We start from the raw sequence: 15,938 nt of genomic DNA, 5'->3' as shown, positions 1-15,938 counted from the left end.
ACCCTCACGTAGTCTCCATGACTCACAGACTGTCTAAAACCTGGACGTAGTCTCCGAGACGTCCCGGCAGACTGTCTAAAACCTGGACATAGTCTCTGTGACGTCCACGCAGACTGTCTAAACCTGGACGTAGTCTCCGTGACGTCCACGCAGACTCTCTAAAACCTGGACGTAGTCTCCGTGACGTCCTCACAGAGTGTCCAAAACCTGGACGTAGTCTCCGTGACCACAGACTGTCTAAAACCTGGACGTAGTCTCCGTGACGTCCCCGCAGACTGTCTAAAACCTGGACGTAGTCTCCGTGACATGGGACATTTGGACATGGGGACTTATGGAGACTGACTCACTTCTGGAGCCAGCCTCAAGTGGACGTTAGAGGAACTGCAGTTTTATTTTTTGGGTTAGGTTTAGGGGCGCTCTTATTTTGAAATGCATGCGCACAGACCGGAAGTCGCCCTCACCTCCGTCACACCTGTGTGTATGAAGACAGCGACGACGTCACACCTTTAAAAAAAAACAAAAAACAACGTGTGGAGGATAAACCGGGAGCAACCGACGATTATCACCGACCGTAAACACGGAGGAAGTCCATGAGGAGTTCATTTATTCAGCCGAGACGGAACCACGAAGCCCGGACAGAGATTATCCACGACCCGGAGAGGTGTGTTACTATGTTCACCAACGGGACGGTTAGAAAATTAAATATTATAAAAATATTTAATTTATTTTGTTATAAATAACCTGTTTTTTTCCCGCCAGTGTTCACTCACTGTGCCCTGCTGCGTTTGACAGCTGACTTCCTGCTGACGTCATCAGGTTTACAGGTGAGGTTCAGCCTCAGGTGAGGATGTAACACATCAAACATGTCAGCAGCACATCTGACATAAAGGACAGTCAGATACATGTTAGTTTATCCTCATGAAACACAGATTATATCATAATAACACACCTGACACTGTGTTCTCTTGTTTAATAGAGCATAAACAGGTAATTCTATAGTCATAACACATTTTATTTTGAAGTTATGTGATATATTTTATGTCTTCGAGCATCGTGTGCGATGCTTTAAATCAGGCAAACATGAATAACAGGAAGTGAAACAGAAAACTCTGACTAAAGCTAAAAACTGACGTCTGTGTTTCTGTGTCAGATGAGATGTTGAACTTCAGCCCGTGGGCTCTGCTGCCTCCCGTCTACTCGGCCGGCACCGCTGCTGGACTGTGGCTGGTGTAAGTAACTGTCTTTAAATCAGATTTTATTTGTATAGCCCAAAGTCACAAAGTCCATTTTCCTCTGAGGCTTTTCAATCTGTACAGGGAGTGACACCCTCTGTCCTTAGACCCTCAAAAAACCTTTAACAGGGAAAAAAGGTGAAAGAATCCTCAGGAAGAGCCACAGAGGAGGGATCCCTCTCCCAGGACGGACAGACGTGCAATGGATGTCACGTGTACAGAACAAATCAACACAAACATATTGTACAATTACGATGAATGACACGATCCACGAGAACCTGCTGGACGACAGAGACAGAAACTCCAGGGACGAAGTTTAGTTAGTAACATGCATTAATGAGACATGTGACTGCATCTTCAACCAATACCGAGCCTGACGGCATAACCCTGAAAGAGACAGCAATCCTATGGCAGCATAACTAAGCGATGACCTGAGCCAGCACTAACTATAAGCTCAAAGAGGAAAGTCTTCAGTCTACTCTTAAAGGTGTTGACCGTGTCCTGAACCCAGAATGGTAGTTTTAACTGTCTTTAACTTATCGGTTTGCGTCCTCAGTGCTGCAGCGTCAAGTGTAATTTCTGTGGATGTCACTGAAAGAGACAAAAAGACACAATACGACTACAAGAGGACACTACATGGAGACAAAGAGACAGTAAAGGATGATAAAGACATGACATGACAACATATTTAACGTTCTGTTGTTTTTTTATAGATACTTTATGGCTGTCAGTGACGAGAAGGTCGTACCTCTCAGTTCAACATCCTGGTAAGACTTCAAACATGTTCAGTAAATAAAGACTTTTATATGTTTGATTAATCTTTTTTTTTGTTGTTGTTTGTTTTCAGGCGAAGAAATGGATCTTTTTATCCTCCCTACATCAGGTGCATACTCGTGATAAAACAGCGTATTGTCGTGTTGATTTTCTTTATTTCAGAGCAGAGACACAAACATTTCCTCTTATTTCAGCATCGCAGGTAACTATCCACCTGCCAGCTGCATCTTCAGCGAGGTCATGACCATAGCTGCCTTTCTGGGTAAGAGCAGTGATGATGATGTTGAAGATGATACGAGATCTCAGCAGACTGAAACCAACACTGTTTGGTTCTTCTCTCTCTCAGGGTTCATTGTTGCCGTCCTCCGATACCTTCAGCTGAAGCCCAGGATACACAAAGCGTGGCTGAACGTCGGCAGTCTGCTGGCTTTCTCTGCCGCCTGCTTCGGGATGACGCTCGTAGGAAACTTCCAGGTAAAGACAGGACTCACCTGTAGGCTCGTGTGCACAGACCTGACAGGCAAAGACGTGAAATGACTACAAAGAGGCACAAAATGGCTACAGTGACACATAAAACTACTACAAAGACACGATATGACTACTGAGACACATAAAGAATCAACATAGACACGTGATAGAACTACAAATAGACCCAAAACGACTACAAAGAGACACAAAACTACAAAGAGACACAAAACAACTACAAATAGACCCAAAACGACTACAAAGAGACACAAAACAACTACAAAGAGACCCCAAATTACTTCAAAGAGATACAAAACAGCTACAAAGAGACCCAAAAAGACTAGAAAGAGACCCAAAACAACTACAAAGAGACACAAAACGACTAGAAAGAGACACAAAACAACTACAAAGAGACCCAAAACGACTACAGAGAGACCCAAGACAACTACAAAGAGACCCCAAATTACTTCAGAGATACAAAACAGCTACAAAGAGACCCAAAACGACTAGAAAGAGACACAAAACAACTACAGAGACCCAAAACGACTAAAGAGACACAAAAAAACTACAAAGAGTCACAAAACGACTAGAAAGAGACACAAAACAACTACAAAGAGACACAAAACAACTATAAAGAGACACAAAACAACTACAAAGAGACACAAAACGACTACAGACTTCACCTGGATTCACTTCTAGGCTAATTTGCAGACACCCGACAGGTACAGAGTCAGTTAACCGACTGTTTTTTGTTTGTTTGTTTTGGTTTCAGCTGTTCAATGATGAGATCATACACAACTTCGGCACCTTCATGACGTTTGGATTGGGAACGCTGTTCTGCTGGGTCCAGTCCTACATCACCCTGAGGGTCGACATTAAGAACGAGGGGAGGAAGGCCGGCGTCCTTCGTTTCCTGTTGTCTGGGTCCATCACGCTCTGCATGATACTCTGTATCCTTCCATCAGACCAGTTTAACATCGTTTATAGATCAATGACGGCAAACTGCTTCCTTAACTCACCTGATGCAGATTTCTCTCTGATGGGTCAGGGCTCCCACATGCACGCGTCTCGGTGTCAGTGGGCGCTCGTCATGTTCTTCCTCATCTTCATCAGCACCTTCGCCATCGAGTTTCGTCACAGCCGCTTCAACGCGGCGTGCACGGACGGCGCCGCGGGTCCTTTAAACGTAAACGAGGCTTTCTCTGAGGTGACCAGGTATCAGCCGGACCAAATGTAGCGACGCTTCAACGCGCTGAAAACGTTTTAAAACGGCACTTATGTATTCATGTTTGTTATATTTATCTACGACACCAAAAATCTGCTGTTTACAAATCATTTTTTCTATATCCAAAGAAGTTTTTTTAAACTCTTCTTTTTAAAGTTTTAGTTTTTAAACTGCACGAATCTTCGATCAGTATCAATAAAAGTGCAGCCACATGTGTTCAGAGTGCGTTTTGTGGGTTATTATGAGTAACTGCAGTGTGTTTTTGGAAAGATGAAGCCAGCTTTGGCAGCGGACCTGAGGTCCACAAACATTTGGACTGAGAGCAGACAGACAGACGTTTGCGTGAGACAAGGCATTTATTGGAAGTTTTTAGATTATCATTCCTGAATAATACCAATTAATGTTTCACACACACGCGCACACACACACACACAAACCCTCAAATTTTGGCAAATTTATAAGGTAACTTTCCAACACCGACATTACAGCTGACCAACGAGGATGGCACATTTAAAAAACAGACACCGTTCACCTGCGAGGCGGGAGAATAATTAAGACAAGTCAGAAATGAGAACTTCCCCGTCAGCGTCGCCGCTGCTCTATACTGCAGCTCTACCAGCTAAAACATTACAGTAAAACTTCGTACGTCTGCAACACGTGTGTGCATGTAGAGGGAGGGAAAGAAACGGCACGTGAGTGGAAAAAGTTTTACAAAACGGTGACAGATACGACACGCGTACGCACAGCTGGAAAGTCGATTAACATCAGAGAGGTTCAGAACCAAAGACGGTCCGTCTAAAGGTAGAAAGGTGAAGTAACATCACAGGTCGCGTTTCCTTCAGGCTTCTTTCAGCTCCTCCGTTCTCTTCCAATAAACGGTCCGATCGGTTTCCAACGATGAGAGAAAGAGCCGGTTGGATGAGCTCCGGGAGCTTCTCCTGCACGGTCGACGTGGAACAAACAAATAAAAAGTATGGAGGTTGAAGGAGGAAGAGGTCATTATGAAATGAAGTCAGAGAAGTTCTCCTCGGCGTTAATCGCGTCCCGTCAGTTCGAGTTGGTTAAAGGATGTAATGAGGTTATAGTGAGCGCGCTCGTCATCCGTCAGCTCCATGTTCCCGGGCCGGACCACCACCACCACGTTCACGCCGGCTTCTTCGGCTGCTTTCGCCTCTGCAACGACAAACACGAGGTGAGTACAGAGATCCAAACAAACAAAGACGAGCTGCTCCAGGCGTTACTGTAACCGGACAAACAAACCTCGAGTGACGTCCGTCAGGAACGTGATTTCCTCGGGTTGGCAGCCGATCCTCTGTGTGATCCTCTCGTAGCTTTTGGCCTCGACTTTAGCTCCTATAGTCGTGTCGAAGTGACCGTCGAATAACTGAAACCATTCAGACAGAAGAGAGTTTAGAATTATTAAATTAACAACAGTCAACACACGAGGAGAGGCGGCTGTACTCACGTCTAAAACGTCTCCTTCCACAGAGTATCCGAACAGAAGTTTTTGTGCCTCCACGCTTCCAGACGAGTAAATATAAACTTTGAGTCCTTGTCCTTTCCACCGTTTGATGGCCGGGATTACATCGTGGTACAGCCTGTTCAGCGATCAGACGGTAAACTTAATTCAAACACATTTATGAAGCTTACAGGGAAGAAGCAGTGAGAGAGTAAAGAGTCAGCGTACTTACTCGCCTTTGATTCTCCCGGACGCGTAAGCCGCCCTCCACATGTGACCTTGCAGCTGCTTGAGCGCCGTCGACTTCCTGTCCGCCGCCATCTGCCACAGCACGTTCTCCACCACCTCCCTGATGGCCTTCTCCTCGTCCGTGTGGACCGTCTGATCCACAGTGTGCACCGGACACGAGCGGTTCTGCTTCATGTCTTCTTCGATCTGCAACGACGACAGACGGAGAGCGTCATGAGAGGAGCTGACATACGTCCGCGTGACGGCGTTCAAGAACCGGAGACTGCTTTGTAGTCAGAGGAGCTCGATGGAGAAACGTGACCTCTAGGGTTGATTGAAGGCCTGTGGTGGCGTGTCGGTCAGTTTGAACTAATCTTTTATATGACTCGGGAGTAATGAGTCGTCTCAGTGAGTGATTCGTTCCCTCGCCACATGGCGCCTGCATGAACTCAGTCAGGACAGGAAACATCGCCCACAAGAGGGTTACAGCGCTGCACTAGAGGACTAGTCGACTTGACGATTTCACTACTCCACAATGATGTAAACAAACACCGCACATCCCACCGTGCAGAACCCGCTGCGCTGGTGGGCCCAGAACCAGGATAGATTTCCCCGTTTGGCCAAGTTGTGCAAACGTTACCTGGCTGTCCCAGCGACAAACACACCGAGCGAGAAATACCATCACGCGACAGCGGGCGAGCCTTCACCCGGCGCACGTAGATGCGCTCGTGTTCTTTTACGCAAACCAGGATCGAAAAACGAAAAACTGTGACTGAGCGGGACTGTGATGATGACGAGGCCTGCAGGCTCGTCTGTGTGTTGTTTTCCTCCCAAACTGTTTTAGAGTTCAGTATTTTATATATGGGAGATGTAGCCGAACATAATGCATCAAATTTAAGTCATGCAACTCCGACACTGCACTAGTTAAAATGAACAAAATGACTTAAAAAAAAAAAAGATTTGTTCAATTTACCGTCAGAGAGTGAGCGATACGATTCAGCAAACAGACTCGACACTGCAACTGAGGCAACGTGATCAGAGAAGCTGGTCACTGATAGTTTGTTGCTATTCGCTGATGTCACATCCTGTTTACGTCTCTACTGTGTGAACACGTAAATATTATCATCACCCCCAGACGCCGATTAAAGACTTATAGATAACTTCAGATTTTAAAGCACAAAAAATGTTTCTCAACTCATCACCTGAAAATCTGTCGGAGCTTGTTTTGATTTTTTAAAATTTAAATACTCACTCGTATTAAACTATTTTCTGACAAATAATGAATCGATTCATCAAGAAAGATTTCGATGTTGACACGAGGGGGTTGTAATCAGAAACGCAACAACAACCTCCGAAGAACGTATCCAGTCAGCGCCTCGTTACCTGTTTCTTCAGCAGATGGACGTCCTGCTTGCACTCGTCCTCCTCCCAGTGAGTGGACAAGTAATCCTCGAGATGCTCCCTGATGTACGGAAACAGGATATCCTGAAGAGAGGCGAGACAAAGGCGAGTCAGCGGGCGTGTCGAGTGTAGAAAACTGAACTTATATTTAATAATTTGACTTTTACTAATTAATCATTAACTGTTATGATGCGTTCAGGCCCCGTGGGACGGATACATGAAGCCCATGAGCAGCAGGGAGAGGCTGCGGATCTGAATATTACAACATGCAGTGCTGAGTCAACACGAGATAAACGGACGTACAGGAAGATATCGCTCGTTTAAAAAGCACAGACGCACATTAAATACTTCAGTCTAACTCCTGCTGATGTTTGAAATGTTTCACTGCCTGTGTGAACGTTTAAAGATCCAGAGCTTCTGTTTTAATACCAAAGACGTCGATACTGACTTAAAAACCTTTTAAATCTGGACTTATCGACATCCTCAGTGACTGTTTTGGTCTGAAAATTATAAATAATATTGTTAAATATTGACTGCTTAACATATTGAGCATGGACTGATGCATCTGTCTGGGAGTTATGTATTTATTTTATTTCATTTTCTATTTGTTTTTTTTTATGTTTTATTGTCAAAATAGTGGTGCCTCTTTATCTTTGACTTTGCCTTATTTATTTATATTTTTTTAAATATTTACTATAATTTTTTTTATTATTTTTATTTATTTTGGTTTTTTTGTTCTTCTGCTGTTCTCTTATTTAATCTTGTAAAATGTGAAACTCTAAAAAAAAAAAAAATAATAAAAATAAAATAATAAATACATAATAAAAATTCTAATAAAAAAATAAAAATGAATAAAATAAAAATGAATAATAATACTGTTAAATATTTTATCTGTATTTGTATTTGTGCACGTTAAGCAGACGTGTGTTTGTTTGTTATTGTTCGTTTTCTGTAATAAAATCACAATAAACGCGTCATATTTTAATTTAATTAATTAAATATGAGTTTAATTACCTTCTGCACGACATATAATAACTGACATTGTTGTGTGAACTCAACCTTATGAAGCTCAAACTCCCTGCAGGCCGTGAACGTTACTTGGATGCTCGAAATTCCGATAACTGTGACAAGTGAACGCAGCACGCTGTGCTTGTTTTTATCAGTTCGCGACTGAAAGATTCAAATATTCATTAATTCAAACGGATTTAAAGTGAATAACAAAGACAGAGAGGAGCTGGACACACAGACAGGGACGTGGAAACAACATTTCATCTGTTTTTAGTCCTTAAAGCTGCTTTAGCTGCGTGCTAACACTGACAGGCGGCTACATGATTAGCTCACAGTGCTAACTAAACCAGCTGTTTGATTTAATAATAATTAATAATAATTAATAATCATAACTCACCTTCACGAAGGTGATCGGCGTGGTTGTCCCTTCGATGTCCAGCAGGAGTGAGCTGGTGCCGGCAGGGAGTGAGACAGTGGCCATCTTTAGTGACGTTAGCTTCGTTAGCTTCGTTAGCTGCAGCTCAGTGACAGTGACAGCGCTCTTTGCTGTTTCCCGCCTTTTGTTTCCCGTGTTTTCCCGCCACGGGCCAGGTGAAGCGTGTCTGAGCCGGACAGGTGAAGCTGGTACCTGTGATGGAGATGTTACCTGTCGCCTTGTTGTGTCTGTTAGCCACGTTAGCCTAGCTGCCCTCGCCCATCACCGCGCTGCTGCTGCTACACACTGACACACACACACACACACACACACACACACACACACACACACGTTAGGAGCTGTCAGTTCACGCTGCGGCTCGGTGGGGGCGCTACTGAGCGGGAATGAAACACGCGAAGAAGAAAACAAACTGACACTGACAGATAGACGGTTATTGTTTATAACAGTATATAAAATAATAGCAGCATATAATAATAACAGTATATATAATAACTGTATATTATAATAATAACAGTATATATAATAATAATAGTATATATAATAACAGTATATAAAATAATAACAGCATATAATAATAACAGTATATAAAATAATAATAATAAATATAATAATAGTAATTAATAAATAACCACAGATAATATAACAGATATAAGCATAAAGGCAGTATATAATAATAACAGTATATAAAAGAATCTATATAATATAACTTAGATAAAAAGTATACTATAGCGAATACAAAGTAGTATTAAAAGAACTAAATAATAACATATATAAATATACAATAAGGAACGGATAATAATAATAAAGAACAGTATATAATAATGAAAATAGTATATATACCATCAAATACAGTATATGAAATAATACAGTATATAAATAATAACAGTATAAAAATAAGTACAATAATTAATAAGTAACCGTATATATAAAAAAGTACCTGTTATAATAAACGTAATATAAGAAAACCAGTATATAATAACGAATATAAATTATTACGCAGTATAATAGAACATTAATAACGAAAAGAGATATCAGAATAAATAGTATAATAAATAGACAACAGTATATAGAAATAAACAATATATATAATAACAGATATAAAATAAGAACAGTATTATAGCTCAATAGTATATAATAATAAATAGATATCAAATACCAGTATGAATGCAAACATACATAAAGAGTATCATATAAACTGTATAAATAAAATATTATACTGACATGTATATAAAATAAATATAATAACAGTATATATAATAATAAAGAATATAATAATAACAGTATATAAAAGAAAACAGTATATATAAATAACATAATAATAAGCTCACTAAAGTATATAAATAAAACAAAGTGATATATAATAACGTATATAAATTAGAACCATGGTATTATAAATAATAGTATATATAATAATAACAATATATAAGATGGGTAAACATATATAAAGAAATAACAGTATATAATTATACTATAATAATAATAGTATATAATATATAACTGCAATATATAATATGTACACATGTATAAATATATGTATATATACACAAGATATGATATTATATATAGTATATGTATAATATGCATAATGAATACTTAGATATACATGCTATAAATAATGTACTATAAATATAAATATTTAAACAGAATGTGCAATAAGATAATATTGTATAAACATGATATATAATATAAATATGTTCATATTAACAGTGTTTGTTTTTCAGGTGCACTGTGCAGAAGGTGTCACAGGGGGCGCCGGTGAGCGGAAGTACAGCGAGAAAACAAAAAAAACACGCGAAGAAGAAAACAAACTGACAATCACGATCAAATAATCTGAAATTACAGCAACAAAACTGATTTATATTTTAATCACAGACACACACGTGTACACTACAACTTTATTCACCTATTACTAATCAAACAACTCGCTCTAACTGGCGCCAAACAGCTGCAGTTAACGATGTTATGATAACTGAATGTTAGCATTAGCTGGCTAGCTGTAGGGGGCGCGAGTGAGCGCGGGAAAACCGCGAAGAAACACACGAAGAAGAAAATGCGATGAAAACAAACCGCCGCTCCTCAAATTACAGCGACTAATTAATATTTATGTAATTATCCTCATTACCGAGGCTCGGTTTAACGTCACAGCTCGACTCGCGCGCACTCATTTAACAGCACGGCTCTGAATTGGCGCCAAAAAGCAGCTGCACAGCTCGCGACAGAGCGTTAGCCGGTTAGCTTAGCTTCCACAGTGTTGACGTAGTTTGTTTAAAAACAAACAAACAAACAAACAAACATGTCGGACGACTACGAGTTCAGCGACGACACCACCATGATGAGGATGGAGGAGGACGGAGAGGCCAACAGCGACGACCCGATGTCCGCGGCCGGGGACTGCGGCCTGATGGGGGGCGAGGCCGAGGGGTCGCGGATCGACGCCAGCAAGAACGAGGAGGACGAGGGGTGAGAGTAGAAATAAATATACTTTAATACACTTTATTATACTTTATTATACTTTATTATACTTTATTCATCCCACCACCGGGAGATTTACCTGTTACAGCAGCAGAGGAAAGCATACACTACAGAATTAGAAAAAAACACAATAAACAGACAGAAATATCTAAAAACTACAATAAACATGAAAAACAATCAAGCTTCAAACAGACAAGGACTGTGGATAAAAGTGGCATGATGTATAAAAAGAGTATTGTAATGTAAAGTGACCATAATATAAATAATATTCAGGGTTCCCACGGGTGCTTGAATTCCTTGAAAATGCTTGAATTTTTTGTGAAGTGCTTGAAAATGCTTGAAATTTGTGTGATGTCTATTTGTCACTGTTATTGCGCTATGGTAGTTACACAATACACCGCTCACAGGCTGAGATTACAAGCCAATTCACAATTAGTTAAAAATCAAAACAGTCAATCTACCACCATATGAAATAATGCTAATTAGACCCATATTATTATTATTATGCCATACAGTGGCACCGCTGCGCTTCCCATGACCATCATGGCAAACACAACTAGTAGGCTACCTATTTAAAGGTGCTGGAAAAATGGAAAAACTGGTGCTTGAAGGTGCTTGAAAAGTGCTTGAATTTGTTCATGAAAAAGGTTTGGGAACCCTGAAGCTTCAAACAGACAAGTACTGAGGATAAAAGTGGCATGATATATAAAAAGTATTGTAAGGTAAAGTGACCATAGTGTGAGAAACATTGCAAAGAAAGTGACCATGATACAAATAAATAATAACTGCAAAATGAAAATATAAATGCAGGAGACTACAGCATGATCAGGTGGTGCAGGTGTTGTAAAGGTGACAGCTGGCTCGTGTTTAACCGCGTCTGTGTGTGTGTGTGTGTCCGCAGGAAGATGTTTGTAGGAGGACTCAGCTGGGACACGACCAAGAAGGATCTCAAAGATTACTTCTCCAAGTACGGGGAGGTCGTGGACTGCACGTTAAAGCTGGACCCCATGACGGGCCGATCCAGAGGGTTCGGCTTTGTGCTCTTCAAAGACCCGGAGAGTGTTGACAAGGTGTGTGTGTGTGTGTGTGTGTGTGTGTGTGTGTGTGTGTTTACATCACATGCATGAGCTGCAGCTACAACATGTGGGCAGTGATTCAGCTCCAGTCTGAGCCTCTGAACGTCAAGAGCACCTCAGTTTACAGCTCATGTAACAATGTAACAGTCAGACAACTTACCACTATGTTCTATTAGTGAACTAATAATTTAATCACCTTTCTCTATTAAATGTAAGAAAACAGATAAATTCAAGTTAACAGAGTCCATGGTGACAAAAACTCAGAAAAACAGCAAATTCTCCCATTTAAAGCAGATATCTGCTTGAATTTTGCTCAAAAAGAGCCAATCAGTCAATAGATTGATCATTTTAGCTTTATTATATTACTATATTTATATACTATACTACTATAATATCGTAATATAGTTGGTTATAGTAAATTAATTGGCAACCATAACTATTAATCTATTAACTATTGTCACATGGACTCTGTTAACTTGAATTGATCTGTTTTTTACATTTAATAGAGAAAAAAAACTGATAAAATAATTAGAACAAATGAACCAGCGGATTATTTGATATTGAAAATGTTGTTAAATTGAAACAAAACGCTGGTTAACAACAGTTACCATAAACATTCTTTGTGTTGGGATTTTCACTCTTTACTTTTTTTTTCCGAAGGTCGCCTCACAGAAGGAACACAAACTCAACGGAAAGGTCATCGACCCCAAAAAAGCCAAGGCCATGAAGAGCAAGGAGCCCGTGAAGAAGATCTTTGTGGGCGGCCTCTCTCCAGACACGCCCGAGGAGAAAGTCAGAGAGTACTTTGGTGCCTTCGGAGAGGTACGAGAACGTCGACGGGTTTGTCTGCAGCTCGTCACGTGTTTTACCTGAATGCTGAATGTTATTCTGTGCTGTTGATGTGAACAGGTGGAGTCGATCGAACTCCCCATGGAGAACAAAACAAACAAAAGACGAGGCTTCTGCTTCATCACGTTCAAAGAGGAGGAGCCGGTGAAGAGCATCATGGAGAAGAAGTACCACAACATTGGACTCAGCAAGGTGCGTCTCTTCGTTTCATAACTGCTTTGACACATTCTGCCGCCCGTCTGTCGCTGACACGATCACGACTCGTTGTTCCTTCAGTGTGAAATCAAAGTGGCCATGTCAAAGGAGCAGTACCAGCAGCAGCAGTACTGGGGAGGCAGAGGAGGATACTCGTCCAGGTCTCGAGGCAGAGGCGGCGGTGAGTGACGGAAACCTTAAAATGTCGCTGCCTGTTCACAGTTTGAATCTCGACCAAACTTTGGAATAAAAACAGCGTTGTGTAAGACCTGCCTGATCAGATCGTATTAGTTTACTTAAAGCAGGAGTTCAGCTCGAGACCCAAACACAGAAATGAGTTGCTGCCGACTGACTGACTGACTGACTTTAGAGATTTTGTTTTTTCCCAACAGAAGTGCCGTGGTCCGTTTCAGAAGCATCTTTTCGTTCGAGAATACACGGCTCTTCTATGTTTGACAGACGCCGCTCGATCTGGCAGGAAGTCAGACGCGGAAACAGCGTAGAGAATCCTGTCGATTTTCAAAATAAAACAGACTCCCCTTACTCTAATGCTTGTCTGAATGCGGCACACGACCCTCCGTAAAAACCAGAACTTGTCGTTGTTGCTGCTGTTGTCGTCACTTTGTCTGTCAGACGTGAAGTTACAGCACAGATCGCAGCATCCAAACAAACGTGGACGACCTCGCTGACGCTGATTTTAATCCTGTTTCCACTGCAGGTCCAAATCAAAACTGGAACCAGGGTTACGGCAACTACTGGAATCAAGGCTACGGCAACTATGGCAACTACGGTTACAATAATCAAGGCTACGGAGGCTACGGTGGCTATGATTACCCAAGTTACAACAACTATTACGGATACGGCGATTACAACGGTGCGTGAGCGCCTCGATTAAAGCGATGTGACGAGCTCCGACTGTTCCGCTGACGCTTCTCTGTCCACCCGCAGATCAGTCCGGCGGATACGGCAAGTCGCCACGTCGTGGTGGTCACACCAACAGTTACAAGCCGTATTAACGGGGGGGTGGGGACAAACCGTCGTCTTCAAGTAGGTACGTAAAGACAAGAATCCACCTCTCACTGTAAACTTTAACGTAGTCATATTTACTTTGCTTGTTTGGTAACATTAATGTGTAATTTTTCTCTTGTAAATTTCTTTTTCTCAGCACCCTCAAAGTGCTTTACAGTAGTGGTAACATAGAGGCTTCGCTCTTGTGGCGATTTTACTTTAACAGCCGGCCTTCTGCTGCCTCTTTTTACAACCTTCTTTCTTTTTTTTTTTTTTTTTAAACTGTAAAGTTAACAGGTAAAGTACTGCTACTACTACTACAGTAAAAAAATGGATGCCAAAAAAAAAAAAAAAGAAACAGAAAGAAAAGGAAGTATGTTGTCTCCTAACTCTGACATACCTTGTTTGTACCTGCCAGCGGAGCTTCCTTGCAGGCCATCATGAGCTGACTCCCCAGATACTCTCACAGGGCCCGCTCAATGCGGACCGGGTACGAGAAGCATACACGCTCTCGAATGCTGCCATTTGGTATGGTCTTACAACATCCTGTATCAGCATTTCTAAACTAAAAAAACAAAACAAATGTGGGACACGTCCAGCTTTGTCATCTTTCTTTCCATTTTGTTTTTAATTTGTTTGCAACAATATTTAAATATATACACATGTAATTGTCATTTTTTACAGGCCCTTTACTCCCCCAACAACCAGTTAATGATTTATAAATATGAAAGAATAACTTGTAATAATTTGTTTTTCAAAGGATACGTACAGCATTCTCTGGACTTCCCAGTTCCTATTGTTAATATATGCATTTTCTAATCTTATCCTAAAATGCTTGTTTCTTTATTTAGCTCTTGTAGCCAGTAGTCCATGAGCTAAAACCTGGTTCGTAGTTGGACTCCACACTCTGTGTTTTTATACTTTGTGTACATGTACTTGCTCCTCTCTTTTGTCTTACTGACAGCTGATGGAAAAGACTCTTTCTCTTTTTGTTAATTCTCCTGTAATGAATTTTCCTCTTTTTCTTATCTATATCTATATTTATATTTATATATAAAAAAAAAAGAAAAGAAAAAAAACAAACAAGTGTCACTACATTTCCAGAAAAAATTTGCATGTGATGCTTTTCTTTAACGTGTATTTATACTCATTTATTTTGCACAAATCAAAGGTTTTTCTTCCATTTTTAGTATTTTCACTTCAGGATTTCTAGCTTATGGACTAACTGTGTTTTTAAAAAAAAAAAAGAAATGTTAAATTTAAATGTTCTCAGTTTGTTTTTTGTCTTTTTATTTTATAAACACGGGGGATTCCTATAATATTTTTCCTTTTTCTATAATTTAACTTCTTCTCTTGTCCGTTTCTTCGTTCAATCTCGAGCTCATTTTGTTTCTGTTTGTTTTTCGTAGGTGTCAGAGTGATGAAGCTGTGCAGCTTTGACCAGAGAGACATGATGATGATGGTACCCAGCAAAGATCAGTAGCTGGACTGTAAGAGAATAAATGAAGAGAGCACTTTGACCTACAGCACATTTCCTCAATATTTACCCAAGTATTTGTTGTATCTTTCAAAACAAGTTTTTAGATGTTCGGTTAGTCCGTGTTCCACGTCTTGTTTTTTTTGTTGTTTTTTTTGTATTTATTGTTCTCATACGCTTCTTTGTGAACTGCTTCGTTTATTATTATACGACTGAAATGTTTTAGATTCATTTGAGAACAGCTCACGTGTATACGGCAGTACTGAGGTAGCAAAAAAGATGAAAATATAAGCTGCGTTGTTACAATTTATCCTCTTTATCATCAGTCATATAATACATATGTTATTACAGAGTTTGACGTTCATAAACATAACGTATATAATATATATATACACACACACACACAGGTAATTATACATAAAGAAATGCGACAAAATAAAAATAATAAACACTCGTTTGGATTTGCGATCCTTTGTGGTGATCTTAAAGAGTCGCGTTAACGACTGTTGGAGTGTTCAAAGTGTTTCAGCCACAGAAAACAGATTCTACGTCAATATTTTTGATCTTGAAATGATCAGACTCATTAAAATGTTTGTTTGTTTGTCGGTGGAGCTTGATTGCGTTCAGTCCCGA

General features: G+C 40.4%; 3 protein-coding genes across 6 annotated transcripts; 2 read left to right on the top strand and 1 right to left on the bottom strand.

The window, feature by feature from the left end:
- The first annotated feature begins 444 nt into the window (after positions 1 to 444).
- tmem150c (transmembrane protein 150C) lies at positions 445 to 3,918 on the top strand. Its single transcript, XM_019278732.2, has 9 exons — positions 445 to 661; positions 760 to 824; positions 1,151 to 1,229; positions 1,946 to 1,999; positions 2,080 to 2,115; positions 2,201 to 2,268; positions 2,353 to 2,480; positions 3,244 to 3,421; positions 3,500 to 3,918. The coding sequence occupies exons 3-9, from the start codon at positions 1,156 to 1,158 to the stop codon at positions 3,706 to 3,708; spliced, it is 747 nt and encodes a 248-aa protein (XP_019134277.1). The 5' UTR covers positions 445 to 661; positions 760 to 824; positions 1,151 to 1,155; the 3' UTR covers positions 3,709 to 3,918.
- A 115-nt stretch (positions 3,919 to 4,033) lies between these two features.
- enoph1 (enolase-phosphatase 1) lies at positions 4,034 to 8,562 on the bottom strand. The gene is made up of 6 exons (XM_019278731.2): positions 8,190 to 8,562; positions 6,767 to 6,868; positions 5,388 to 5,590; positions 5,162 to 5,294; positions 4,957 to 5,080; positions 4,034 to 4,869 (listed from the first exon to the last, which is right to left on the bottom strand). Exons 1-6 carry the CDS (start codon positions 8,271 to 8,273, stop codon positions 4,730 to 4,732), a joined length of 786 nt encoding a protein of 261 aa, XP_019134276.1. The 5' UTR covers positions 8,274 to 8,562; the 3' UTR covers positions 4,034 to 4,729.
- A 1,524-nt stretch (positions 8,563 to 10,086) lies between these two features.
- hnrnpd (heterogeneous nuclear ribonucleoprotein D) lies at positions 10,087 to 15,906 on the top strand. Of its 4 annotated transcripts, none has more exons than XR_003462874.1 (9): positions 10,088 to 10,688; positions 11,602 to 11,770; positions 12,437 to 12,598; positions 12,686 to 12,817; positions 12,902 to 13,001; positions 13,539 to 13,694; positions 13,769 to 13,871; positions 14,247 to 14,318; positions 15,238 to 15,906. XR_003462874.1 is itself a non-coding variant. In XM_019278715.2 (8 exons), the coding sequence occupies exons 1-7, from the start codon at positions 10,522 to 10,524 to the stop codon at positions 13,834 to 13,836; spliced, it is 954 nt and encodes a 317-aa protein (XP_019134260.1). In that variant the 5' UTR covers positions 10,087 to 10,521; the 3' UTR covers positions 13,837 to 13,871; positions 15,238 to 15,906. The 4 variants fall into 4 exon arrangements, 2 of the variants coding, with proteins under 2 accessions (XP_019134260.1, XP_019134259.1); XR_003462873.1 differs by having other exon boundaries at positions 14,247 to 14,356; XM_019278715.2 differs by lacking the exon at positions 14,247 to 14,318 and having other exon boundaries at positions 10,087 to 10,688.
- The last annotated feature ends 32 nt before the right edge of the window (positions 15,907 to 15,938 follow it).

Source organism: Larimichthys crocea, chromosome IX, assembly GCF_000972845.2.
Source record: "Larimichthys crocea isolate SSNF chromosome IX, L_crocea_2.0, whole genome shotgun sequence".
Lineage (NCBI taxonomy): Eukaryota > Metazoa > Chordata > Actinopteri > Sciaenidae > Larimichthys > Larimichthys crocea.
This window is presented reverse-complemented; position numbering and strand designations above follow the sequence as displayed.

Coding starts and splice junctions, on each gene's coding strand:
- enoph1 (XM_019278731.2), bottom strand. CDS start 8,273: ATGGCCACTGTCTCACTCCCTGCCGGCACCAGCTCACTCCTGCTGGAC. Junction 6,869..8,189: donor CGCCGATCACCTTCGTGAAG/GTGAGTTATGAT, acceptor GCCTCTCTTCAG/GATATCCTGTTTCCGTACAT. Junction 5,591..6,766: donor TCCATCTGCTGAAGAAACAG/GTAACGAGGCGC, acceptor TCGTCGTTGCAG/ATCGAAGAAGACATGAAGCA.
- tmem150c (XM_019278732.2), top strand. CDS start 1,156: ATGTTGAACTTCAGCCCGTGGGCTCTGCTGCCTCCCGTCTACTCGGCC. Junction 1,230..1,945: donor GCTGCTGGACTGTGGCTGGT/GTAAGTAACTGT, acceptor GTTTTTTTATAG/ATACTTTATGGCTGTCAGTG. Junction 3,422..3,499: donor CACGCTCTGCATGATACTCT/GTATCCTTCCAT, acceptor CACCTGATGCAG/ATTTCTCTCTGATGGGTCAG.
- hnrnpd (XM_019278715.2), top strand. CDS start 10,522: ATGTCGGACGACTACGAGTTCAGCGACGACACCACCATGATGAGGATG. Junction 10,689..11,601: donor AAGAACGAGGAGGACGAGGG/GTGAGAGTAGAA, acceptor GTGTGTCCGCAG/GAAGATGTTTGTAGGAGGAC. Junction 12,599..12,685: donor ACTTTGGTGCCTTCGGAGAG/GTACGAGAACGT, acceptor TGATGTGAACAG/GTGGAGTCGATCGAACTCCC.